Here is a 26,971-nt window from a genome sequence, read left to right as displayed (position 1 = left end):
TAGTAATGAAATTTGCATTTACTTTGGTTTACCCAATTCTATATACCACATAATTGTATGTGTATGTCAGATTTATATTTAATTATATTGAATCATATTTATGACATTATACTTTGAAAAGGTAACTTGAGAGTCAACTTATATGTTTTCAAATAACCATAACAAGTAACATCGACCTAAAGACACGTCAGTTGAACACATCAAATCTTACTGAGACAAGGTCTGATAGGTATTGGACAGGATATCACTTGGGAATCTGGAATGCTGGAGGTACAACCAAGGCTAATGGTTTGCAAATTACCACACTATATAAAAAAAAAAATAAAGTTTTGCCTTAGGTACTCATAAATTGAAATATAATTTCAAGTAGGCATATCTAAAAAAGGAGTAAAATTTACATTAAATTCTTGTTGTTTTGTGTTTTGTTTTTTTTAAATTGTAGTCAACGCTTTCTCTGTTCTCCTTTTTGCTTTCCTCCTCTTCAGTATTTTTCCTCCTGCAGCTTTTCTATCCTGATGCCTCTATCCTGCACTCTTTTCCTCCCTTGGTAGGTACCAGATGAGAACATGACACGTGGCAGAGATCATGCTCACCTTCCTCACATAACACTTCCTTTTCCTCCACAGTTCATCTGGCATTCTTCACCAGCTTCAAACCCTCTAATTATGTGCCAGGAATGCATACGTTGAATAATCACACAAAATACAGACCATCTTTGAGGATATATTGTTACAATGCATTCCACTTAGGATCAGAAGCAGTAAATATACACATACTGAATTACAAGCCCCATTTGGTATGAAATGCTGGGCTTCACCTTCCTATCTGGTTTCATCTTCAGGCTATAGGACTCTCCTGCTTACTCTAGTGTGTCACTCACCACTGCATAATTGTGGGTAAAGCAGTAATTTATTTATTAATGGAGGTTTTTGAAACCAAACAAGAAGTTCTTCTCTCTCATCCAAAAGGACATTGTAGGACACTCGGGAATATTTAAAACATCCAGTGGCTGCAGTTTCAGGATAGCCATCAGGTCTATCCAGTTAAAAGACACCTAAACAATGAATGGGAAACAAACTCTAATCTCCTTTTATGTACAACTGTACACTATAATCTCAGAGAGAGCCACATAACCCCCACTATACATTTATTTTCATCAGTAAAAACTCTCCAATATGACAAATAAGTACAGTGAGTACTTATTTCATTTCAGCACTTTTTATTTGTAGACATTGTTTTTGTCAGTGTTCAATTACTGACCCTGTACTTGCTGTCAAGAATATGCCCAAAGAAGAAAATGCATGTCTACCTAATATTTAGCTAACTGTTTTAAAGGAAAAATAATCAAATTTCTCATATTGTTCCTCATTGCTAATATTATTTATTATCCTGGGCCTCTCTCCTCTAAGATATAATAGGTCACAGAATCACAGAATATCTCAAGGATCATCTGATCCAACCTTTCTTGGCAAAAGCACAGTTTGGACAAGAGGGCCCAACATCTGTGCAGCTGAATCTTAGAAGTGTCCAGTTGAGAAATCCACCACTACCCTGAGGAGATTTTTTCAATGGCTGACTATTCTCATTGTGACAAAATTTTCTTGTGTTCAACCAGAATCTCTCCAGGAGTAACTTGTTCCCAATACCCCTCGTCTTTTCCATGTGACTCCTCGTAAAAAAGGAGCCTCCATCCTCTTTGTAGCTAGCCTTTCCATACTGGAAAATGATGATAAGGTCTCCCCTTCTCTTCTTAAGGTTGAAATAACTAAATTCTCTCAGCCTTTCCTCATCTGGCAGCTTCCCAGACTTTGGATAATCTCTGTGGCCCTTCTCTAGACCCTCTCACCCTGTCCACATCTTTTTTAAGTAGTGGGGACCAAAACTGAACACAGTATTCCAAGTGTGGCCTGACAGTTGTTGGGTAGAGTGGGATACTGAGTTTTTTATCTCTGCTGGTGATGCCCTCATTGATGCAGCCCTGCATCCTGCTCGCTTTCTTTGCTGGAGCAGCACACTGCTTGCTCACATTAAGCTTGTTGTCCATGGAGCCCCAGGTCCCTTTCCACAGAGCCACTCCCCAGCTGGGTCTATCCCAGCCTGTGCAGCACTCCTGGATTACATTCTCCCAGGTGCAAGACCTCACCCTTGTCCTTGTCAAACTTCATAAGGTTCTTGTTAGCCCACCCTTAAAGCTAATCCAGATCCTCCTGCAGGGTGGATCTCCCTTCTGAAGTGACCACGTATCCACTCAGTTTGGTATCACTAGTAAACTTTGTCACTGTATACTAAATCCCATTTTCCAGATCACTTATGAGGATATTAAACAGCATTGGATCCCGTATTGATCCCCAGGGAACTCCACTTGTAAAAGCCGCCAGTTTAAAAAGGAGCTATTAACCATATATATATATATATAAATATATATGTGCTGTACAAATGCTAAGTAGTTTTCAAGTTTGCTTCTGTCTGAATCTGATTCAATAACCACTCAAGACTTGACTGGAGTCTGGCCCTTGCCACAGAAGCTTGCTCGCAGATACAACATCAGGCTGTGCATGACTATTCAGTAACCAAATTTGACTCAGATGTGGAAGTACTGTAAAATTTTTGATAATTTTGATAACACTGGTGAGAAAGAACAGGCTGCAAGTAGGTCTCAAGAGCAGCTCCCACTATGCATTTAAACATACATATCTGGAAGCAGACTTCACAAAAGGAAAGTAAAATCAATTCTTCAGTGGTTGTATTTTCTCTTTCCTGCAATTCATTAAAAATACTGAGAGGAGTATCAGGAGATAAATGGTTCCTGCTGAATTGCTTTCAACATTCTTCTGTAGCAAAATGATTTTTCAATATTGACAGAGGAGTAAAAATAGGTTTCTGAAGGGCATAGAACCTCCGTCACATCTCACTTCATATCAAATACAACACAAAGATCTGTGTCAGATCTTTGTCAGGAGCTAGGTCGACTTCTTGTTGTAGGCAACACCACTGCCTACAACATTGGTTTTTCATTTCTAATCCAAAATACACTGAGCATTCTGATGGATCTGGGGATTGTTGTCTTGCAGTTCAAATCTGTTTCACAGTTTGCTGCAGCACCTGTCAGTAGCAGAAAAAAAAACCCGCAAAAAATTTAGTTATTAGTTTCTGAAAAATCACCTGAAAAAAAGTCTGAATTTGTAACAACTCTTCATCTTCAATGCAAAGGAATTGCTGACCGAACGAGTCAGAGCAGTGACAAAGTTAATCAAAAGAATATTAGGTAGAGAAAAAAAAAAAAAGAAATGCAGTAATTACTAAGGATAAATATAACACAGTCAGGAAACAAATGAAACCAGGGAAAGAGAAATGGGAAAGTACAGGAAGATGATTATTTATCTGAGTTCCACTGGTGATGTTAAGGCGAACATTAAGTAAACAACCCACAAGAAAACATGCTAGAGGAAAGATTAAAAAAGCTCCTAGTTAACCTCTGATTTCACATTCTCCTATATGGAATTCACAAAATAATTACAGAAAATATAGTCTATTCATTTCTTCAATTACATCTTTCAATAAAGAGGGAAACATGCCTTGATACGAAGTCAGACTACAGATGAGAAAAACTGGCTGTGCAGACATTTAATGTAGATTTATGAATAAAATCCTCTTTTTTTCCATATAAAAGACTACTTAATTGCAAATATGAATTAAAAAATACAGTTTTGCTCATCATTGCATCTCATTTTTTACTGATTCAGAGGGAGAGAAAAAGAGAGAGAGAAGGTGTAGGGTCCGAAAAGCTTTACAAAAACTCATCATGAGTGCATAGCCTAAGAAGCATCAGCCATACTCTAAGACTGAACCAAATCATGCTAGAGAATAATAAGACTGATGCTGCTGGTGCTACATCTTCAGGAAAACAAATAGATCCATACAACTCTATCCTCTTGCCTTCACTAAACAGAAGGGGAAGACCAAAAGCAAAGAGTACAAAAAGTTGAAGATGTTATTTTTTTTTCTGAACCTTTTTTCACTGAACCTTAAGAGGATGGGAAAAAGGGAAAGGGAGAAAACATCTCTGAAGTACTGACTGTTCTTTATAGTCATCTCCAGTTTTTCTTTATCCTCTAGTAAGGTGTAGCAATTACTGCAAGAGTAGTAAGTTGCTATTCTCAGAGCAACAGTCACTGGGAGTAGCACTTGGATGAGAAGACCATTAATTTGAACAACTTTATTACAAGCTAAACTGGAAACGCAGCACACAACAGGATTACTGCTTAGCTCTTTGGCATATATGTTTTATTTTCTGATAAAACTCAAAGCATTCTAAGTAAACCTTGCAGAGTGAAGATGTATTTTATTTCTCCCACTATTACAAAACAGAAACATATAAAATACAATGTCATTGAAGAGGCCAAGTCCAAACCTCTCGATTCCAGACTAATCCATATAAAATACACTCTAATGTATGCATTTTAATTCTTTCAACCACAGTATAAATACCTATAGGTCTACAAAACTGTAGTAAAAAGACAATCTCGAATCCACTCAAAACAAGTTAAATTTTTGAAAAAGCTGTAGATACAAATTCATGGAATTAATTTGAAAATGCATACTATGACATTTTTGAGATAACACTTGAAATGCATGGTTGTAATTTCTTTTGCTTTGGAAGGACGAAATCCATTCCATATATAGACATAGACCATACTTTGCAACCACTACAGCATAATTAACCCAAGTAATCAGCAAATGGTAGTATCTCAAGTTCCATTGCCAAATATTGCTGAATACTGATTTCATAAGGCAATCACGACTAGTGTTTATAGAACAACAACATGGTTTTGGTATTTCTTTCCAGAAGTTCCCACAGCTCTGTACATACATTATGCCACCATAGAGCAATCCCACACACTCATACACAAGAAACAAGCACTGTTTTTCTGAGTGGAGATACTTTTAAGGACTAAAGTCAACACTTCAGAATAAAAATTGGTATAAAATACAGGTTTGCTCCCTACTAAAAAGTCCTCTTTATCCTTACAAATACACCACAACTCTATCTGATTTTTGGACTGGGTTCTTAAAATAGGTGCTGCTAAGAAGAGCTTTTATAATATTTTTGCCTGGCATGAACATGGTTTGATTAGTTACAGAAGCAAGGAAATGCAAATGGAACTATACAGAAGTTCAGCCAAGGCAGTGCTCAGAGCTTTGCAAAGAGACTGACAACATCTTTGGAACTTTTTCAGTACTATTAGCAGTAGAGTAAATCTAGAAGTATTTATGAAGCATTTATGTCAGTTCAGTGCAGTTCATGGTTTGTATTCTAATCCCTGTTAAATATTAGGGCAGTGTAGGACATCTTGTGAAAAATGTAAACGTTAGTCACGTTGTTATCTCTCAGAGGACAAAAATTACATATTTAATGTCTAAAAGTAACACTCTCTAAGACATAGTTCACAGATATGATAATACGGATTTTCAGGAAAACACTAATAAAATAGAATCTTGGGCCTCTTAAAGTATTTTAATGCATACCTTAAAGAAAAAGATCATAAAATGAACTACACAATTTAATAATTTATATAAGTTTTATGACTTTATTTGAAGGTAACTTTAAGAGAAAGAAAAAAAGGCTTAGTTTTTCAAACATGCAGTATTTCTAAATACACAATAATGGAAAATTATTTTATGAATAATATGAAAAAGATGCTTTCTAAAGAAAAAATATCCATAGAGAAAGTTCTGCTGAGAGCTTACCTATTTATATCTGATTGTGATTTGAAAATCAGTATGTGATAATCACTTTTTCAAAACAGTCACTTTTCAGTGGGCTGCGGAGGAATAAAGTGAATGTTCATGCAACAGGAAGCCTTACCCTGAGCCTCTGAACTTGACAGCCTTGTTTCTCTGTCATCTTCAGAAAGTGACTGAAGTTTGACTCATCAAGCAGAAGATACACTGCGATCCCTCTAGCAGATGCCTCCACCATTTCTCTAAAAATATCCACATCTGTAAACATATCCATAACAATGGCAATGACCTGAATAAAACAGAAAATACACAAATTATTGTATTGCATAAACCATATATAGAACTCTTCACTGAAGGTTGCACTGAGAAGCTAACACACTAATCTTTTTTACACATTAAAAAGTTCTACTTTCCATGTGGTACCACTTAACATGGAAAGCTTTTCAAAACCACAGGATTTTTTTGAGAAGTCAAGTGATTGCTTGTGTGACATTCGTCACAAGTACTAAAGTCTGGCAAAACATTGTGTTGTGGGTTGTCTTGGTTTTGGTTGGAATTGAGTTAATTTTGTTTTGGTACAGCTGGTAGAGTGTTGCGTTTTGGATTGAGTATGAGAATAATGCTAATAACAAACTGATGCTTTGGTTGTTGCTAAGTAGTGCTTACCCAAGTGAAGGAATTCTCAGTTTCCCACGCTCTGCCAAGAAGTGGGTGCACAAGAAGGCAGGAGGGCACACAGCCAGCACAACTGACCCAAACTGGACAAAGGCATATTCTATACCACAGTGTCATGGTCAGCATATAAACTGGAGGGAGTTGGTTGTGAGAGGAGAATTGCTGCTCAGGAACTGGCTGGGCATTGGTCAGCGAGTGGTGAGTAGTTGTAATGTGCATCACTTGTTTTCTTGGGTTTTATTTCTCTCTCTCTCTCCTTTTAATTACAGTTATTGTTATAATCATCAATAGTATCCTTACATTATTACTGTATTTTACTTAGTTTTAATTAATAAACTGTTCTTATCTCCACACACAAGGTTTTACTTCTTTTCAATTCTCTCCTCCATCCCACTGAGGGAGTGAGTGAGCAAGTGGGTGTGAAGACCTCAGCTGCCAGCTGGGGTTAAACCATGACATGGGTGTATGTAGTGACTGGTTATGTGAGGAAAAGGAAGCTCAGTGAAAGAGAAAGGAATGGAAAAAAAGCAATACAAGTACAATGGAAAAAAACTAAACCATCAAAATATAACTGCAGTGTGGATCAAAAAAAATTCAGATAAAGTTTTTGTATAAGGGGCTTCTTAATCTTTCATAATTTTCTCTAAAGCTAATGGCTCGAGAGTCTAAAGTATCCAGCAAGCAGACACTGAAGAGCTGGAGGAGTTGAGGACTTCAGGGTTGGAACTGATTCAGCACTCTTACTGGGAGTAAACTTCCTCAGCTGGTGAAGAGCCTGGTTCAAGAAGACCAGAGCGCTGAACGCCAGCTACTGACGCCCTTCAATCCATAGGGATAATGTCTGATTGGGAGAAGCAATGTCCCTCTAATGGTATTTTGGAGATACATATGGAGATGTTGTACTGTTGACATATATTAGCAATTTGGAAAGAACTAGTGTTGAAACCTTAAAGGAAATAACAGAGGAAGAACAAGTGTCTGTGTAGCTTTTAAAGATAGTATTTTTATCTACTAGAGTCTTCATGAAAAGTTCAAGTGAGATGTCTTAGGTGCAAATTCAAACCAAGTAATGCCTTTCACAGGTATCAAAGCAGGTTTTTATCATTTACATTAACCTTTAAACTACCTGTACCTCAATTTTAATGCTGCAATCACTCATTTTATTCTGGAACTGAAACATTTATCTCATTCACAAAATTTGGTAAATGCTGTTGCACCCACCCAGGTAAAAGTCATGTCTCTGGTCAGTTGTATGAATTACCTTTTTGAATCCTATCTGCCTAGAACTGAAAGTTTCACTTATGCCACACGTATTTAAAACACTACAAATATTAATGAGATCTGACTTAACATAAAATAAAAGGAAAATAACAATGTCATTAGAAAAGGTAAAAAGACAGCTCCTGAAGTAGTAAAAAGGAAAGAACTTGGCCTTATCGTAACATGTCACCTGGCAATAAACAGACCACAAATCCATCAGTCAGAGAGGAAATGAACAGCATGAAAGAATTCAATTCTTTCAAAAATCTTGGGTAATATGCCTATGTTTTACCTCATTTGTTTTGCCAACATTTTGAAAATAAAACCCAAATGTGTTTTTTAACAGTACAGAATATATTTCTTTATCTAAACCCTGAAAAGCACACAAGTTTATCTTGACTCTAAGGACCCCATCACTTTCAGACTGCACCTCCTGCTTGGTCTTGTTTCTGAGATACACAATGTTAACTGAACACAGCAACCCTATTTATTCACCTGTCTTGTTTCACTTGTGTCTGAGAAGAAAACTGCCAACACAGATCAGTGTGGTAGGTAAAAAGAACAAAAAATAAAGTCTGTTCTCAAATAGTCTCTATCTCATTACCTGTGTCACCCTTCCTCTGAACTCCCTAATTTCTTCCTAACCTTTCCTTTTCTTCAGATCTTCAAGAAATGGGTGCTCATTACATTCTGGATCAACTTAAATGTAAGAGAAAAATCCTGAGTGGATTCATTAGCGTACACTTATATGAATACATGAAATATTCAACATCCACAGTACAGACTCACTTTCCTGTGGCAGATATCTAAGATACTCGTATGTTTGCAGCATCTGCGGATGTGCAAAGACTGATAAACTGGATATGCAGAAAAAAATCCCCGCAAGAATTAGTAATAAAAACTGAAACCCAACACTGACTAGAATGGCCATATCTAGCTTTATGAAAAGGGAAGGAGAGAAATAAATACATAAGCAAGCAGGCCTGTAAGTTGGTGGCATGTGCACTACTGTGCAGATATTTCATAACTTGGGAATGAATAGGGGAACCCTTTTTATCTTCACTAGTAGAATTGTTCTTAAACCATTTAGCTTATTAAATTTGAAGTTATTCTGCAAAGCACCAAGTAATCATGCAAGAAAATGTAGATTTCACTATTCGAGTTGGAACATTCTGAATCCTGAAGCTTGTGTTGGCTGTAAAGTCCTTAGTAGAATTTCAGTACATACATGCAAAGCCACAGTCATGATCTGACAATCAGCTGGCCATCCATTTGTGCATTCCCTGCAATCCAGAGATGACTCTCGTTGAATGTCCTCATTCGCCTGCCCACTTACTCTTAGTAAATTACTGAATTAATCTATTCAACACAAACATAATTAGGCTTAATTGTTGGAGGAGAGTGCCAAATTTGAATAATGCATATGATAAACATAAGATACTTACAATATGTAAAAAGTCATTTACAGTGATAAGGTCATTTCTGTACACTGATTTCTATAAACCAAACGAGCTGCTTGACCATAAACTAGAGAACTTGATTCAGAAAGAATGTATTCCATACATGTCACAGAATATTCTGACCTTTAAATGTATTAAACTTCCTTTTTTTTGTATATTTTATTTTTTTCCTTTTAATTTGGGCTGTGAGTGCACATTTCCCCGTACGTTTGCAGTAGAAGGGAGTATTGCACTTGGGAAAAGAAAAAGCCAATACAATATTCAGGGTCCCAAATTCTGATTAATTAAGGAAACCAAGATTAGGAAGTTATTTCAAAAGAAGTATTCTACAATGTGTACCTACTTAATTAAAGCTCTAACAACAGCTGCAGGATTATTTACTTGCTGCATCACTTTAGAAGAAAAGATTTTGCTACTTTGTTTTTACATTTCTTTTTGCAATTTTAGAGCTACTTTCCACCCCGGTACTTCTAAGAAGAAGTCACCTAACAATGAATTCCAGCAAGGAAGAAAAATGGATACAATTCAAATTGCATAAAACACATCAGCAAATTGTCTATTTCACAAAATAAAAATTCTGTTTCTTTTGGGCATATCAACACTGTCCTGTGTCAAGAAAATCTCCCCAGGACAGAATGCTCCAGGATCATACAGTAGCCTTCCTTATAAACTGTCATTTTGTATCCAAAGCATATTTGTTTTCCAAAACGCAGAGGTCTTTTCAAAAGCAACCACTCGTGCTTTTGTAGCAAATAAATTGGCCATCCAACTATTCCAGTAACAATGTCTGGGTACAGCAGTTTTCTGGTGAAAGCAACAGAATTCTGGGAGAACTTTCCAAACCTTGACAAACTGATTAGCACCTTGATCAAAAGTGACCCTCATTTGAGAATAATTAAGCATTTTACTCTTTCAGAGAGGAGAAAAGAATTGGTGGAGAGGATACCTGCCATGCATAATATCACATAACACTGAAACTATGCACAGCAAGAGGGAACTACCATCACCTGGATCAGTATTAGACAGAAGAGCACATTTCAGTGATGAACTAAAAATGAAGACAGTGCAGAAAACAGGTTTTTATGCTAGTTTTCTTCTCCCAAAATGAAATTTAAATAATCTTTGTCACTACTTTCATCTTCTCCACCAACTCTTTTTTTTTTAGTGATGAATGTTTTTTGAGATTAAAATTCGGTTTCAATGACATCCTTAAAGAAGAAGAAAATCTGTTGAAGTCAATAATCATAAAATTACTTCTAATAAAGCTGACAATTTGTTCAACTTAAATGAAGATGTCAGTACATCCTTACGCTCTTATTCGTACTACTATCCTGACACTTAAGACTATGATTTGCAATAGAAAAGTAAAGCTTCACACACTACTTTACCACTTTAAAAACATTTAAGTATAGGTAGGAAAGTATAATTTTGTTGAACAGTACAATTTTTATGCAAATATTCTAAAACATTTTTCAGTAATCTGATTTACTTAATTTTTACCTTAGAAAAGGAAAACACTATTTTAAAATTCATTATCTCTCACATATCAGGTCATTCTAACACAAAGCTCTTTTCATTCTTTAAAAGTTTTTAATAATCTTCAGGTTTGGGAAATGACTTGCTAAATGACTACACAAAACACTACTAAAAAGGTTCATGAAAGACACAAACACATTTGTTTTGAAGGTTAAAACAAACAGCTATAGCTCAAATATCCTGCAAAATCTTGCTTATTCTTTCAAATCAGGAGAATGAGTACCTGAAAACATGCCAACACACTGGATATTATGACACTGTAAAGTGGAGGCTGATGCTAAGTTTGTTGCATCTATCACATTACAGGGTCAGCTTTTGCTAGTTTGGGCCCATTTGTTTGCATTACATTTGCCTAAATGTTTCTCATCTTTAGAAACCAACTCTAATCAAAAGCTTATCTAGAAAGAAGTTGCCAATCCCAAAAGTTACACCTATAACTAAACATCTCCTGAGCATGTCCAGGGGAGGGCCACCAAGACGTTCAGGGCTGTAGCACTTGTCCTGTGAAGAGTAAATGTAGAAGCTGTGTTTGTTCAGTCTGGAGCAAAGGCAGCTTCAGGGAATCTTGCAGCAGTTCCTGGTTGTCCTAGGATAAAAAGTGTTTTCCCCTTGGAGTTGGAAAGCGGTTAACCCCCGGGGGTGGTGTTCCTGATGTGCCAGGGCCAATCAGAAGTTACATTTTGCTACTGTAGAAATCAACATATTGCAACAGACCGGAAAAGAAGGAGGATGACACTGTTGGAAGAGAGGTAGCCATGGTCTGAGCCACGAGGAGAGAGGGGCCAGCGAGCCCCGCTGGGGGCCAAGGCCTCCAGCCCCCAGCTGAGACTACAGGAGACCCGGCGGAGTGTTAAAACTGGACCAGGTCCTGTGGTCAAGGGCTGGGGGAGTTTCTTCACTGTCAGCAGCAGCAGAAGACACTGAAAGCAGCAGTGGAGCAGCACTGAACAGAGAACAGTGGTTGAAAGCCAAAAAGATAGCCAGCAGCAGCAGAGATGGTACGTAGCCAGCTGAGAGACACAGAGATGTTCCTGCAGGAGGGAGAGCTGGCAACAAAACAGAGAAAACTCAGCAAAAGCTGTTTTGGGGGTAACACTGAATTACTTTCCCAAAACCCTGAAACCTCCAAGAGAGGAGGGGTGGACTTCCAAACTCTTAGGGAGTCCAGAAATGCAGCAGCAGTTAGAGAGAGAGAGAGAAGAGCTGAGAGCTTGGAGACATCCTGAGAGCTGGACCAGGTCGGAATGCGGAGGAGGTGGCCTTGCCCCCTCCCCCTGCTGCTGCTGCCACACTGGCAAGCTGAGACAGAGGGGAGGAGCTCTGGTAGGATGCTTGGGGCAAAGACTGAACTGAGAGCTGCCCTAAATGTTCTAATTCAGGAGGAGTGAAAGTCTCCAAGGAAATCCCCCAAAGGCTTGGGCTGGAGGGATTGGAATTTTCACAAAGTAAGAACAGAAAAATTCTGAATGCAATACTTAAATCTGCTGCCTTAAAAAATGAAAGACACTAACTAATACCACAGAAACTGAAATGAAGGAACTGTGACCCGAAAAGTGGCAAAAGGACTTTTCTCTTTTCTTCTGGGACTCTTGTTGAAGAAAAAGAGAAATTAGATATAATGTAAATATTTTATCGTAAAAAGATAGTTAAGTTGTTACCTATATATATATATATGTAAATAAACCTTGTAAGTATTTTTTTTCCCTTCCCCCAATGTTGAGTAGTTGTGTTTTGTCTGAAAACCCTCTCACACTGGGGCAAATTGTGGGAGGGGGGCTTGAACTTGGAAATTGGATTTCTGAGGGTCTCAAACCACCACACTGGTGCTTTTACCTTAGGGAGGTTCTTGAGGAGACAAAGTCAGGTTCTTCACAGTGGTGGCAGGACAAAAGACAATGGTCAAACCAAAACAAGAACAGTTCTGACTGGATATAGGGAAAACCCCTTATTCCCACAAAGGTAGCCCAGCAGTAGAGCAGGTTGCCCAGATCAGTTGTACAGTTTCCATCCTTGGTGGTTTTCAAGACTCAGCTAGATAAAGCCCTGAGCAAACCGGTCAGATACTACCACTAGCCACGTTTTAAGTAGGAGGTTGGACTGGATAACTCCTGAGGTCCCTTCCAACTGACCAAGTCTCCAAATCAACGATTCAGAGATCTTCACTCCCATCATTGTCACAATGCAAGCAAATTTTGCCATGTTTGGTAGTAATAACAAACTATGCTATGAGGCTTAAAGAAAACAAAAAGATCACAAATAAGGAACCCTGAGAAATAAAAGAATTTTTCTGCTTTACTTCTCCCATTTTTGGCAAGAAAAAAATCAATGGATTTTAACCTTTATAGCAGTTTTAGGACATCAAAATCAACCTTTTAATGGGTGTGTACTGAAATTCAGGCACAGATGTAATGAAAGGCCTTTACTGCTAGAGCTCAGTAAGTCTAGTTTGTGAACTACTGACAGTTTCATTATCTCAGTATTACCACTCCTTTCATAAGCACTGATTATAATTCTTTAAAACATACATTGCAGTGTGTGCCATTTCACAACTCCTTTGCTATAAACAGTAAAAATACAGGAATCCTCTAATGAAACTGCTTCCTTAGGCCAGGCTTTACTAGAGAAACCAATACCAATAACCTAGTAAGGAATAATGCTAAAAACCTACCCTACACTGCAAGAATATTGTTTTCTTTTAGCCTACACAAGGCTTACTTTGGGCATGATATGACAAAAATCCATATTACTGTGCAGTGTTTTTGAATGCCTCCACCCTTTCTCACCCCAAGGCCAAAGAAGTGCATCTCAGACAGAAATTTAATTCCATTTTCATTGACCTTTCCTCTGGTACTCAAGGCAAATCCCTTTTCGCAAATCTCTGTTTTGGGGAGAATCTCCTTGTGGCACAGGCTCAGTGCCATCCGAATGTAGCCTTTCTCAGAGAGCAGGCAATTGCTGGTGCTTGCAACCGTGCAGAAAGAAGACAGGGTACTGCCTATCTTGCTATTAGAAACAGGAGGCAGGCAGCAAATTGACTAGGTGGGTTTCAGGGACCATAAAAGAAGGAGAGACAAATTTTGTGATCAGTGCAGACAACCTTCCCACTAGTAAGCTATACAATACATCCCACAAGTTACTGTGTGTTTTTTAATTACGTTATGCTGTTTTTTATGGCTGAAGATTTAAATCCCGTTTATGCTTGCTGCAATGCATATTAGCAGCATCCTAATAAATCTCCTGTTATCCTTACTTTCTGGCATGCAGAGTACTTCTCAGAGGAATGTTCATTAATTTCATATTAATTTTCAAAATTGAAGACAGCCCTGAAATGTTTTGCACAACACATTCTTCCAGTGCAATACATACTTTGAAACCATTGTGAGTTGCACCTGAACATCTCGGGTCACCTTTGTGCTGGATGAATCGCTGAGGTCTCACAAAGCAAAAGTAACAGATGAGAAGTCTTGCAATAAAGTGCCAAAGAGCAGTATGTTGAGGGGAGCCCTCCTCTGTAAATACAGCCTAATACAATAAGAGACATAGTCATCAAACATCTGAGTAGGATCCATTTTCCTACAATTTCCATGGAAATGTAAAGGAACAAATGCTGAGACCATTTATACCTATGCAACTTCATGAAATTAATGTCACTACTTGTTGTATTGTCACTACCCGTACTACATCATAATTGACTCCCTGCGATCTTATTTAATTTATTTAATTTGGCTCTACGGTCACAGAGCAATAGAGAATAACCATGCAGTGTACTTTGAAATGTTCTTTCATTATTGCATTCTTTAAAAGCAATTTAATTAACTACAGGGTGAAGTCTGGCACTATTACAGGCAGCTACATTACCTGAGAGTCAGCTCTGCTAACCCTCACTATCCTCTTTTCCTCATTCTGCTCCAAAACATTTCCATCATTAATTCAGAGGATAGAAAAACAGAGTCCCTCAAACTGGGTACACCTTCTGTTCTGATCACCAAGCCTCATTTTATGTCACATACCACCAGAACAACCTAAGAATTTTAAAGTGAAAACTAAGTTTAAATGGTATAAAAACTTCAACATTAGCAGCCTTCAATAACCTCAACAGCTTCTCTCTGCAACAGAATGTAAGACACATTCAAAACCAACAAAAATTCATATGAAAAAGTTCACTGTCCAGAAAACAAAAAGTAAACTAAAATTCTAGAAATCTCCTGCAATACAACAAGGAAAACCAATACAATCTATTCTTAGAAAATTACGAATGCAGGTAACCACATAAGGCACTATACAGTTTAACTGTGTCTAACTGTGTGGTTCACATGGTGAAGCTTATGTGTTCTGTTCAAGAAACACATACCAAAGATGTGTGGTAGAGAAACTTTGTAGCTATCAGTAATGGGGGAAAATGTTCTGATTCTGGCAGCAAATAATACAATAGAAAAAATAGGAGCTCTGAAGAAGGACAAAATTTTACTTTAAAATACACTGCAAAGATAAATTTTTTACAGTGAACAGTCTTCTAAGCAACTACACGAGAAAAATTCTGCCATTCACTCAATTTGGCAATTTTTGTGTAGCTTGCCATGTCTTAAAAAGCAGATCAAAAGATCAGGATTAGCTCTTTGAAAAGTGAAGCTAAAACCAAAACAAAAGTTCTCTGAAAGTTTCCTCTGAAAAGTGAATGTACAGTACCCTTCTGCATTACCTTGCAGAAAGCTGTTGCAGGCCAAGCTACCAAGTCATACATATACCATCTTAAAATGATGCCTTCTGTGTTACCTCTTCAAATTCATGCAACTGGAAATTTTATCTTGCAAAACATATGGGAATGAGCTACATTCAGTAAATGTGATTTTATCTATGGGTTTGGTAGTTGCTATTCTGGCTGAAGGACTAGCAAGAACTCAGTTTGAGCTAACCAAATTACAGGAGACACCATCTCCCTTCAGCCAGCAGCAGAGGCGATAATTCCTCTGAAGCTTTACTTCCACACGTGCAGAACTGAGTTTCAGCAAGTCATGCCAAGAGAAGATGGTAGGGGACATTCCAGGAAGTCTTCATGGGGACTTTCCAAGAAGCATTAATAAACCTAATCCTTTAAAGAAAGGATCTGTGAAGAAACAGCTGCTGCCCAGCAACTGACACACCATAGACAAGAAAATATTTACCTAAATCTGCAAAGAACTATCATGCATGATTAAAACAACAAGAATTCACAATGCTCAACCTTAACACTTTCCTTCCTGCTTGCAATGCTCCCATCAACAACTAAACTGCTTTTGGTATTTAAGAAGCAAGCTGTGTTCTGAGAACAGAAGTGGGCAGAGGTCCTAGAGAGAAGAACATAAGGCAGCACAGATGATAGAGAGAATGCATTAGGGATATTACTCTGCCCTTTTTTTTCTCTTGCCATTGATATCATTGCTGTATTCCTAGTGCCATGTGGGCTACAGCTGGTTGGGTAGAAAGATTTTAATATTTGTATTTAGCTCTTCAGAATGTTCATATTCAGCTGTTATTTTGAGAAGCTGCCAAGCTGTTCCTGAGGAAACCAAACAGAAAGGAAATGCTAGGATTTCTGACAGCCTAATATTCAGCTACACCACACTGGTAATTCATGACGAAAATAAAAGGTATTTCTCTAGCCTCCAGCCTTCTCTATGATGAATTTCAAAGACTTGTTGCTGCAGAAATATTTTTTTTATTTAAAAGAGTATTAACAACTTTATATGTGCATTCTCATGGGATCCCTTAATATTTAGGGAATGTTTAGGCTACTTGAATTAATATCGTAATGTTATACTTTTAAGTTTAAATTTGTTTTTAAGTAGAAGCACTCATTAATTCATGTGTGCAGTATTTAGTGACTGCCCAAAAACAAACAATGCCCAAAAATGTGACAAGACTTAACTATTTTATTTAAAAGTTCTAACAGTAATTAGAACTAAATTCTTTTTTTACTTTTTGATATGCCATGCAGGCTCTTTCCGTGATTTCCCTCAAGAAATCTTAAAATAGTTGGCTGCTTATCAAAGAGTCAAAATAAAAGTCTGAGCTTTCAGCTAATCTAGGCAACAGCTCTTGAGAATATTTTGGGGTTTTGCCACCTTTAAGAGTACATTTTGTGGGGTTTCTCAGATCAGGAATGGACTGAAGGTTTGAGTCAGTCTGCCTTCTCGCTCCTCCACTTGGTTTCCCCAGGAATCCTGTATAAACACATTTTCAACACTGAACCCCATTTCCTGGGAGTTTACATATTGAAAAACACTAGAAAACGTATAGAAAATCACAATGTTAATGAACACTTACAGGCTGTAGACTTTAAACTATATAAAAAGCAACATTTCTTCAAGTACATAACTTTGCTGGCATTTGTTAATTAGACACTTGGAAACAACGAAAGATTCTCTTAGTCAAAGGTGGATCCATAGGAAGAAGAGATGATTCAGACTGACTTTTCTAGACTGGGGAGGATAATTTTGCTTTTAAGTTTGCTTATGCAAGAGCTGCGCACTCTTTGTCATCTTTGAGACCTTAATAATAAACACATTTTTGAAACTAAATGAAATGGGAAAAGCTGAATATCTAATATTGGTATTATATAAATAAGCTAAAAGCTCAAAATCTAAATGTCTCAAAAGCAGGAAGCGCTTATTTTTAGTTTCTAAGTACATTAAAGTTTTGGTGGATCCAAGTCAGCACACAAACTTGATGTGTTTCAGAGTGGCTTATGATTCAGAAAGATGGATTTTGGAATGCCTATATGCAGTATAGTAACCACAGTCCAAAAGGAAGGCCTATCAAAAATTTTTAGTATGTGGAAAAATAAAAACATACAGTTGTGGATGACTTGTAAGCCACGCATTGTGAAGTCCATGAGTCTTATTCCAGGGTGACCTTGCATCAAGTAAACACAAAATCATAACAAGACTAATATTTTCTAACATGAAGAAGAGAAAACAAATCTATTTTGGTAGGCAGTGCCCAATTAAAAAAAACCCAAACACCAGATTTCAAATCAGTGGAAGCCTACAGACCAATGAGCATGACCTGATTATACACCTGACTTAATCACCTTAATACTGAGAAACAAGTCCTAATTATATCATTAATTGTTGAAGGTTAGTCCTCTATAGACACCCAAAACTTCCCCCTTCCAAAAGGTAATTTCACAATCCTATGAAACTCTGCTAGTGAAAGTGTATAATTTAGAAGAAAAAGAGGAATAAAAAATTGGAAGTCCTTGCAGAAGACACTAATGGATGTCCACAGAATACTAACTGAGACTAGAACCAATTCTGGTTAAAAACCTCCTCTAGTTCATCGTATAGAGAAGGCAATACCAAAGTGAAGAAAGCAGTCCTCAACAGAGCCTCCAATTAGTCTTTGGAAAGAAGTGTCATAATTTCCTTGTCTTTAGGTTAAGAAGGAACATTACAGTCTACTGCAATAGGGTAATATTTGCACATAGCAAACCTGGATAGTTTACACCTAAGACAGAAAAATAATTTTGCTGTTGGTCGTTTTTAATTAAACTTTTGAGTGTCAGGGAAATAACACTTTTGCCCAATATTCAAAAAACTGCTTGATGACCAAGTTGGTTGCTCAGCCTAACTTCTGAAAGGAAAATCGACACAAGAGTTAATGAATACAGAAATAAGGGCTAATCACATATTTAGGGAAAGGTAAGTGGGAAAACACCTTTCAAAACAGTGCTTATTTCATTCTTTTCAAAATTATAGGTTTTATATTCAGCTTCATACATGTGATTAAGAGTCAGCAACAGACACAAAGTATGCACACTTAAGGACTGATTAATGGCCAGATGTTTAAAGCAGTTGTCCAGTGAAAACATTTTGATTGCAAGTATTTCTAGCAGCTTGTAGAGCTCAATAATATTAAAGATTTTCATACTGCTGTCACAAAAGTGCAAGCAAAACCACTATAATTTACAGATTATTAAGGCCTATTTCTGTTACCTTCTTCTCTTCCTTCTCTTACTATCTTCTCCTTACTTCTCTCTTCCCTCTCTCCTTTCCCTCCCCCCCTTCAATCCCTTAATTCTTCCATTCTCCCTTCCTGTCCCTCCCTCCCTCTTTCAAGAGAGAAACCTGAAACTAATTTAAATTTGAGATTGGAAAAAAACCTGATATTGGATACTGAATGTGGGCTTAAAAATGGTTCCTATCAATTTTATACAGACTTCAAAATATTCCACTTTTTATTGCACATTTTATGATCATACCATTATGATACTCACAATAAGGCTTTTGCTTCCTGCTACAGATGCTATTTACTTCACTGCCACTGATTTCAAACCCTATAGATGTAGCTAAACCTGTTTAAGGAGGTCAAGTAGTAATATGGTTAGGGTAAACCAGAAAAATACAGAATCTAGGCTGTCTAAATTTCCTGGTCACAGGTCAATGATGGGTCAGTATGAAGGAAAGCCAGCAATCCTCCAGTATAAATAGAAGAAGATGAAAAATGAGAAGTTTCTGCAGGGCTTAGGTCTGCCAGATTCTCTGTTCACCTTATATATAATCTTTAACATTTTTCCAGTTTAGTATTTATAAGTAAAAATATCATGCCTGGACAAACACCCATAGTAACATTTATGCTGCTAAAAAAAGCAACAGCAAAGATGTCAGATCAGTATTCTGAAAAACATATTACAGACATTATACATGCCTCCATATATCCATATGGCACTTAATTACATCTGAATGCCAGGTAAACAACCCAACCAGATGATTTAAACTATTTATTTATTTTTTAAAATGCTGCCAATTGAGCAGGAACCTACTCTGATACTCTTGAGAAGCAGATTATACCACCTGCTCATAGAGCAGCCACAGCTACTTGTGCAACATATTGCTAATGACTGTGTGCTGGCAGGCTGCATTTCAATTTCACCTATTTTAAAGACAGGTTTTGAAACTAATTAATTAATTGCTGTCTGCAAATCATGTTGAGTTCCTCAGGTGAAATCCATTACCCTGGCATACTATATTATTTATTATAGATTAAGTGAAAAATGAAAAAATAATTGCAGACTAGTCTGAAAGCATCGGCAGAATGTCCTAAAGATAAGAAAAGATTAATCTACTTAATAAGTAATTATGTGCAGCTTTTCAGGAAGAAAACAAATTCAAATTTGTATGCACATTAACATATGGAGCAAGATGTCTGAAATGGTAGGGAAGCAATTATAAAAACCCTGCTTAAACCTCCTGTGAAGCAAACAGAAATGAAGAAATGCTACAATTCTTGCAGGCCCGGCGGAGCAAATAGTGAATTGGAACTAAACAAGGTATTAAACAAAATTTAATTCCTGAATCAAATACAGCATTTTAAAAAATAAAACAAGAAAGGAATTACAAGTAAAATTATTACTAGTTGAAAGAGTTATAATTTTAGTACTAATGCTATACTTTAAAAATATCATTTATAAAAATTATTTCAATTTTTAAACCCTCCAGAAGGTTTTTAAGAGAAACCTGACAGTTCTTGTTGAAGGGTGAATCTTCCATAGACAGAGGCATCTGAGGGAGTTGCAAGTCAATGGAAAAGAAAGGGAATTCACAGAAACAAGTTTAAAAAAATTTAAAGAAACATTTCTTTCTGCCAGGTTTTTGCTCAACTGATATTTTGTCTCTATGTGAGTTGATTCTTGAATAATCATCTTTGTCAGACAACAAGCCATAGGGTGTAAGAATTATCTTGGTGACACTTTATTATTTTGTAAATGCAGTTAGCGTCAGCTTTCACTGATTGGCACGCAGCTCCTCCACAAGGCCACAGAAGTACTAATTCATCACTTGCAATTTGATACTGCAATTATGCAAAATCACAGGAAAGATTATTTGATCTTTGCGATGAAGTCTGATCAGATAGTTATAATACTCCATCTTTGATATCTACTAGTCTTTCTATTTAAATGTAAAAGTTTATTTTTAATGGTTAAAAGTTTATTCGGTGTATTTTCTTAAATCAGAGTCCTAGGCCACTTCTAGGATACATCTGGGGAGGAGCCTCCACCTATCATCCTGCGCTCATGGTTTGCTCCTCTCATTTTTCTCATTCTCACAAGGATAGGACTCCTAATGAAGCAATCATTCATGAATGAATAAAATGAACAGTTATTCAAATAAATGAGTTATCAGTGTGCCAGTAGCTGAGTCCTTTATACTGAACTGAGCTAGTGACCAATGCGTCAAGTTAACAGGGTTTTATTAATGGATAGAAGAGAAACATTATCACAAGTCTTCAATTGTACAACAGCTTCATGTATGTGAGAGCATTCCCCTTTCTACAAAATATTCCTCCTGATGTGCATTGCATGCCAGCCCACACACACACCCCTAATCTCCATTTGGGTATTGATAATCAGAGATCTAATCAGGAAGCATGCTGAACATTAGCAAGAAATACAAAGTTCCTGCTAGGGCAAGGGAGTTTCCTCCAAAACATCAAAGCAGATACGTGGATTTAAGAATGGAGAAAGAAGAAAATCAGTGTCAGGGGCACCTACTGCAGCTCTTCAGTGGCTTCCTTTGTGAGATTTGCTGCATATTTGTGCCAGTAAGTCCCCTGCAGCCATAAAACACTTCTGCGTTGAATAGCTATGTAATTTAAGGGTATGCACGCTAGCAAACGTAATGGGTAGAGAGGAAAATTCATGTGTTTTGCCATCAAAAGCAGAACTTTCTAAGAGGTATCAAAGGTTCAAAAGGCAGAAACACAACTGACCAGACCAGCCATGGATTTACATCAAGCCATGCTCTGTTGGAAAACGGGCTCTTCAAAAATGTGCCAAACATGCTAACAGCTTAATATACTAGGTAACTTTAGTTGCTTGAAATAAGGATGGAGATGAGAACCTGCAATACACCTCTGTGGAGGAGAGGTAAACATTTTACTCCAAGAAAACTTTGGAAAGTGTTGCTTTTTGATGCAAACTAGTGCCCTTCAAATAAATATTTGTTCTTATGAAGCACCTCTCTGATCTCAGGAAAGATCTTCACTTGACTAACCTGCCCACTCCAAATTCATGACAATAAGGCTCTCTGTACCAGACTGCTATGCATCTTGTGCACATGTTCATGCCTAGAATCCACGCTTTCTGTGGCACAGTGTGTACATGTGCATGTACAGGATTGCACACACGTGCACGCACGCTGACTGAAAAAACCATATTTTTACATTTGCCTCTTTCCTTTAGACAAAAAGATTCAAACCAGCACTTTACTGACAAATGAGTGGGAAAAAAGAACACTTGTTTCAGATGTAATAACAGGACAGCTTTTTCCTTTTTTTTCTTGCTCACTTAAAAAGGTGTATATCTTTTCCTGTTCTTCAGAGTCTTTCCTTGTAATTCTGAATCTGCTTTCAGATGTTGGTGCAGTGCGCACTGACTAGAGATCTGAGGTATAGCTGTCAGGAAGGAATTTTTCAGAGACTTTATAATTTTTGGTCAACTGTGATCAGTAGTTGGTAATTAAAAGGTACTCCAGTTTCTTTTCAATCATAAAAAATGCAGCATATATCATTTTAATTGACACAGGAACAATTTTGCTATGAAACAAGAGTCAAGTATGGAACAGGTAAGACTTTCATGACATTTATGTGGGTGACTGAGCATTTGCTGAAATGCAACCTGTATCACAAGGGAACAACAAAAAAAGGTATTTTCTTGTTTCTCACAGTTGCATAGAAGAACACTGTGAGAAAAACGTAACATCAGAACACGGGCAGATAATGGGGAAGAAATAACTCTCTTTTGTATTTGGATATTACTGAAATATTTTTGCTTGAATCTTCTAAAGCAAACAAACATGGATGAAACGAATATAATATTTGCTGATGCAAAATATTAAGTTTTAAACCATTGGAAGCACCTGAGAAGGCAGATTTCAACTTAAGCTCTTGAACTGTGTTCAGTAACCCCTAGTATATGAGTACCCCAAACTATGTATATGTCTTCACAAATCACTTTGAGCTAGTATTCATGTTTAGAGATGAGGAGTCTGTGTTCTACATGGAATTTGTCTTCCAAGTCTTAACTATACCAATTTAATAGCAAAACTTTTATATTCAGCAAAAATAAAAGCATACAAATAATAATATAAAAGATGTAAAAGATCTTTGAGTGGATACAAATGCATGAAACTATAAAAATGAAACTAGAAAAGCATGTGAATTGCTCCCATTTTACCTAGTTCTAGAAGATATTAGCATAGAAATATATTTTTAATAGACTAATGTCATTTATGGCCTCCCAAATCATCCACGGTGTAACTAAAAGAACAGAAACTTACTGAAGTCTGCTTCTGCTACTTCTCTGTCATAAAAGACTCTGGAAAAATTACCAGAAAAAATAAGCAGCTTTTTAAATACCTTTTAAATTACTTACAATAACACTTTAGTGCACACAGAAAGCTTCTCATCTGTAAAGTACAAACCATTTAATTAATGCAGGAACAACATATTGCATCTATTTTTATCTGGGAAACAGAAAATATACAGGGTGTGTATGTGAGTGTCACATTGCTGTCCTGTGCAGGGCATCTGAGTCAGCCCATTACTAATTAACTTTGTTACTGGAAACAGTCTAGTCACGCAAAGGTGCTGCTCTGAGGAGGTGAAGATGCCTTGCTCCTCGTGAATCTCCTCACTACACTGAATCCTGCTATGTGAACAGATCCTCAGAGGCTAAGGGCCTGTATTTATAGAGAGGCTGAGCAGCCCAAAGTCCCTATGAAAGCAATCCCTGTGGCTACAAAGCAGCCAAAGCCTCACCTCACCATCCAGTCCTGCATTTAAAATTCTCTGCGCCTTCTCTTTTGTCTGACTGTCATGTTGAGTGATGAGATACACAAGCAGAAAGCTCAAGCAGGCTTCATCTGAGCTTGCAACATGGGTTTCCTCAAGCAAATTCCATCATTTAGAGAAAAGTGATTGTTGAAAAAAAATCTGATCTTCTGAGCAATTATTAATTAGTTACCCAGAACAGTTGACTGTAAGACTAGCACTCAAGTGTTTTAAGGTCAGATTGATTCTTAGTATCAGCTCTTTGAAGATGCAACACTGTCAGGCTTGTGCTGTGCAGGGAGTCAGATGTCATTATCATAATGGTCCCTTCTGACATCAAAACCTGTGAATCTCTCAGTTTTATCAACCTCTGCTGATTTTGCAGTCTGGAAACAGCTGCAATAGGGAAAGCCCTATGAAGTGAGTTTCTAAAGGATACAAACACTGATTACAGGCACATGTTTACTCAGCTCTCTTTCAAAACAACTTTCAGTAAAATCAATTAGAAAATCATATCTGAAAAGGAAAGCAATGACAGGGCTCATGAAGAGGACACATAAACATAGCATAAGAAACAGCATATAATCAAGAAGTAAAGAAGACTGATTTCTAAAAAAAAAAAGCATTCATTAAAATATCCCAGTTACTGATAGTGATGGGGAGAAATCATGTCTCTTATGACTGAGTTCAAAACTAAAGCCCTGCCACTGGGATTTAGAGGGGAACGAACCCAGAGCATAGGAACTCTCATTGGATACAGCGCAAAGGGTCATTCACTTCAAATTCCCAGGCACAAAGCACCCAAAAACAACCAAGGAAGCAAAAACTGCAGATAAATGGTTCTCTGAAACACTGAGGAATATTTTACAACTTGAAAACAAATGAAACATTTAATATGAGATTGTCTTGGTTTGGTGGTTTTGAGCAAATTTGAAAACGGAAAGAAAAAGAGTGTATAGCTGACTAACAACAAAATCCTTTCTGGACAACCTGCTGACCTTCAAGAGCCAACCACGACTCTGACATTAATTAAAATGTCCTAAGTGAAATACCATTCTCAATTTTCATAATGCATTAATTTAGTCAAGTATGTTCAAAATTACCATGAAAGATTTTTGGCATACATCATATTCATAGGTGTTCTGCATTTCAACCTTGTGGTGCAATATTTACTGTGGCAGCTGCTGACAGCAAGCTTTTAAATGACATTTCAGCGTGTGTGTGCTTATTTATTTATATAAATATTTTGTAACGTGTTAATACAGATTATTTAAAAATATTTAATGTCACTTTTTTCTTTTTTTTAATAGGTAAAGAGATCTCCCCTATTTGGTTTATATATTTTATAGTCATAAAATTGACCAAATGGGATACTTTGTATTTTTAGTGTTTGAAGCTCAAATCCAATTCAGAGCCACAGGTAAGCAATTTAAAAACAAAACCAGAACAGCTCAATGTATGTTACTTACATTGCAATTGCTACAGACTTTATTTATAGCTGTTGAAAAATAAAAAGTAAAATTCAGTGAATTTTTACTGTAGCTCAGTCAGTGGAAGTCACTAATTCAGAAAAAAAAATACTGGATCATTTTTAGGTTGTATATTACGACATGCTTTCTATATACAATGTTTTCTATACTTCCAAATTTCTCCTCACTAGAGAATTACCTTAAACTCTGGTTAAGGTAATTTCTTTCATAATCTCAAACAGGAGAATATTTAGCATAACTATCAGTAACATCTCCGCTGTTAGGACACAAGAGGTACTGACAAGAAGCTTTGTGTATTTTTGTGCCATATCAGGGATTTTTTGTCCTAAAATTTTTGACACACATTGAGCCAAGACTGACCAGAGTCTGCCCAAATTTGAATCTATTGATCAAGGAAAAATTATGCTTAAACCTATGTCTGTTTCCTTTTACACGTACTACACATATTACAAATCTCTATAAAAACTGTATGACAGCAATCAGCTTTGAGTAAGTTCCATTTGAGTTTTTAAATCTACAGAGTCTGTGTGAACATCAGGATGAACTGAAATACAGCCAATAATGTTACTGTTAGTTCTTTAAAAAAAGTCAGAAAAATGTCTGTATTTAGAATTAAAATGCCACGGTTTTTTGTTTCTCATTCAGGATCATATTTCCACAACAGGTAATTCCCATATAGGTGTGCTACTAGAATGTCAATGTACTTTGCTGGAAATCCCCAAAAATCTTTAAACACCTAGTTTTTTTGTGGTATCTTCATAGTAAATACTACAGAAAAAAGTCTGTCAAATATCATCTTCTAATGCTGCTTTCAGATACAGTACTCAGCTTTGTAACTTCAATGCCTGCATTAAAGTACTACTAACATACTTTAGAAATTAGGTATTTTCCCTTTTCTAATTATCTGTATTTTTTTTTATGTGCAGTCTATTACCTTAAAAATTGACATACAGGTTATGAACTAGACAGTAACACATTAAACTGAAATGCTTTCTTCTTTGCATCTCAAAGGACTACTCTTTATTACTAAATGTAACAAATAACCTCCTCAATAGTATGAGCAACGTCTCTCCATAGAATTTAGCAGATTACAAAATTCTGATCCCTAGAATTCTTTGAAACATCACTAAATTACTTTAGTGATTAGTAATTACTAAGAAAATTAAAAATATGTATGTCTATCTGTGTACACACCACTTTGTATGAACATAATGTCATAACTGTCCATGAAACTATTTCTCAAGGTAATTGGTTTTTTTGTTTTAATTTAAGGATATGGAGCATTTAAAAAACAAAATCCATAAACTATTTTGGACAGTTCTATCACAGTAACTAAATTCCAGATGTTCATTACTTGGAGTTTTTTCTTTGATTTTTCTTACTTGCATGCCAGCATGCATGAAAAAGTGCACGTGTGCTTTCAATATATATTTTGCAATAATTTCAAAAGTCTTAACAATACAAATTGAGAAACTTCATGGAATTTTCCTTGCAGTGTATACAAACTCACTAAGCATGTGTAATGTAGCAGGACACAACAAAGTCCTTATCCCCAGTATAAATTGTAAAGGTTTGCTAGCAGAGGACTCAATCATTTTGACTGAGGCCATTTATAGAAAATTACTCCAAAAAATGTTCTTTGACAGATATTCTATATTGACAAAATCTGTTCTTGCTCTTTATGTATCAACATGATAAATTAGTCTCACTCTTGTACTTCTTTTGAAGGGACCAGCCTATCTTCTATAACATTCACATGTGCATCCATTCCTTTGGGTTAGGTTTCTGCAGGACCTAGGCCTGGCTGCAGGGATCAGTAAAGGAGGACTGAGGGATGGAATAGCATCTGGGGAAGGTAAAGCCTTCCACTAGTTTCAATGCTTTGCTTGGGTTTCTGATATTCCATTATACAACAGTTTTTATTTAGAATAAAAAAAATGCAGGAGTCTGCTTGGACACACATTATTCTTTTTTTAGTTGCTCACAGCGGATACAATCAAC

At 36.7% G+C, this 26,971-nt stretch overlaps 1 protein-coding gene across 4 annotated transcripts in view; it reads right to left on the bottom strand.

The window, feature by feature from the left end:
• Nucleotides 1–26,971, bottom strand: part of FAM83B (family with sequence similarity 83 member B) — a 57,608-nt gene that overhangs the window by 14,416 nt on the left and 16,221 nt on the right. For all 4 annotated transcript variants that reach the window (XM_051777839.1, XM_051777838.1, XM_051777837.1 and 1 more), the window contains exon 3: nucleotides 5,867–6,031. In XM_051777839.1, coding sequence (XP_051633799.1) covers nucleotides 5,867–6,031 — 165 coding nt within the window. The remainder of the gene's footprint in view (nucleotides 1–5,866; nucleotides 6,032–26,971) is intronic.

This window comes from Manacus candei, unplaced genomic scaffold (genome assembly GCF_025592945.1).
Source record: "Manacus candei isolate 608988 ecotype Guabito, Panama unplaced genomic scaffold, ASM2559294v1 h1tg000011l, whole genome shotgun sequence".
NCBI classification, from domain to species: Eukaryota; Metazoa; Chordata; class Aves; order Passeriformes; family Pipridae; genus Manacus; species Manacus candei.
This window is presented reverse-complemented; position numbering and strand designations above follow the sequence as displayed.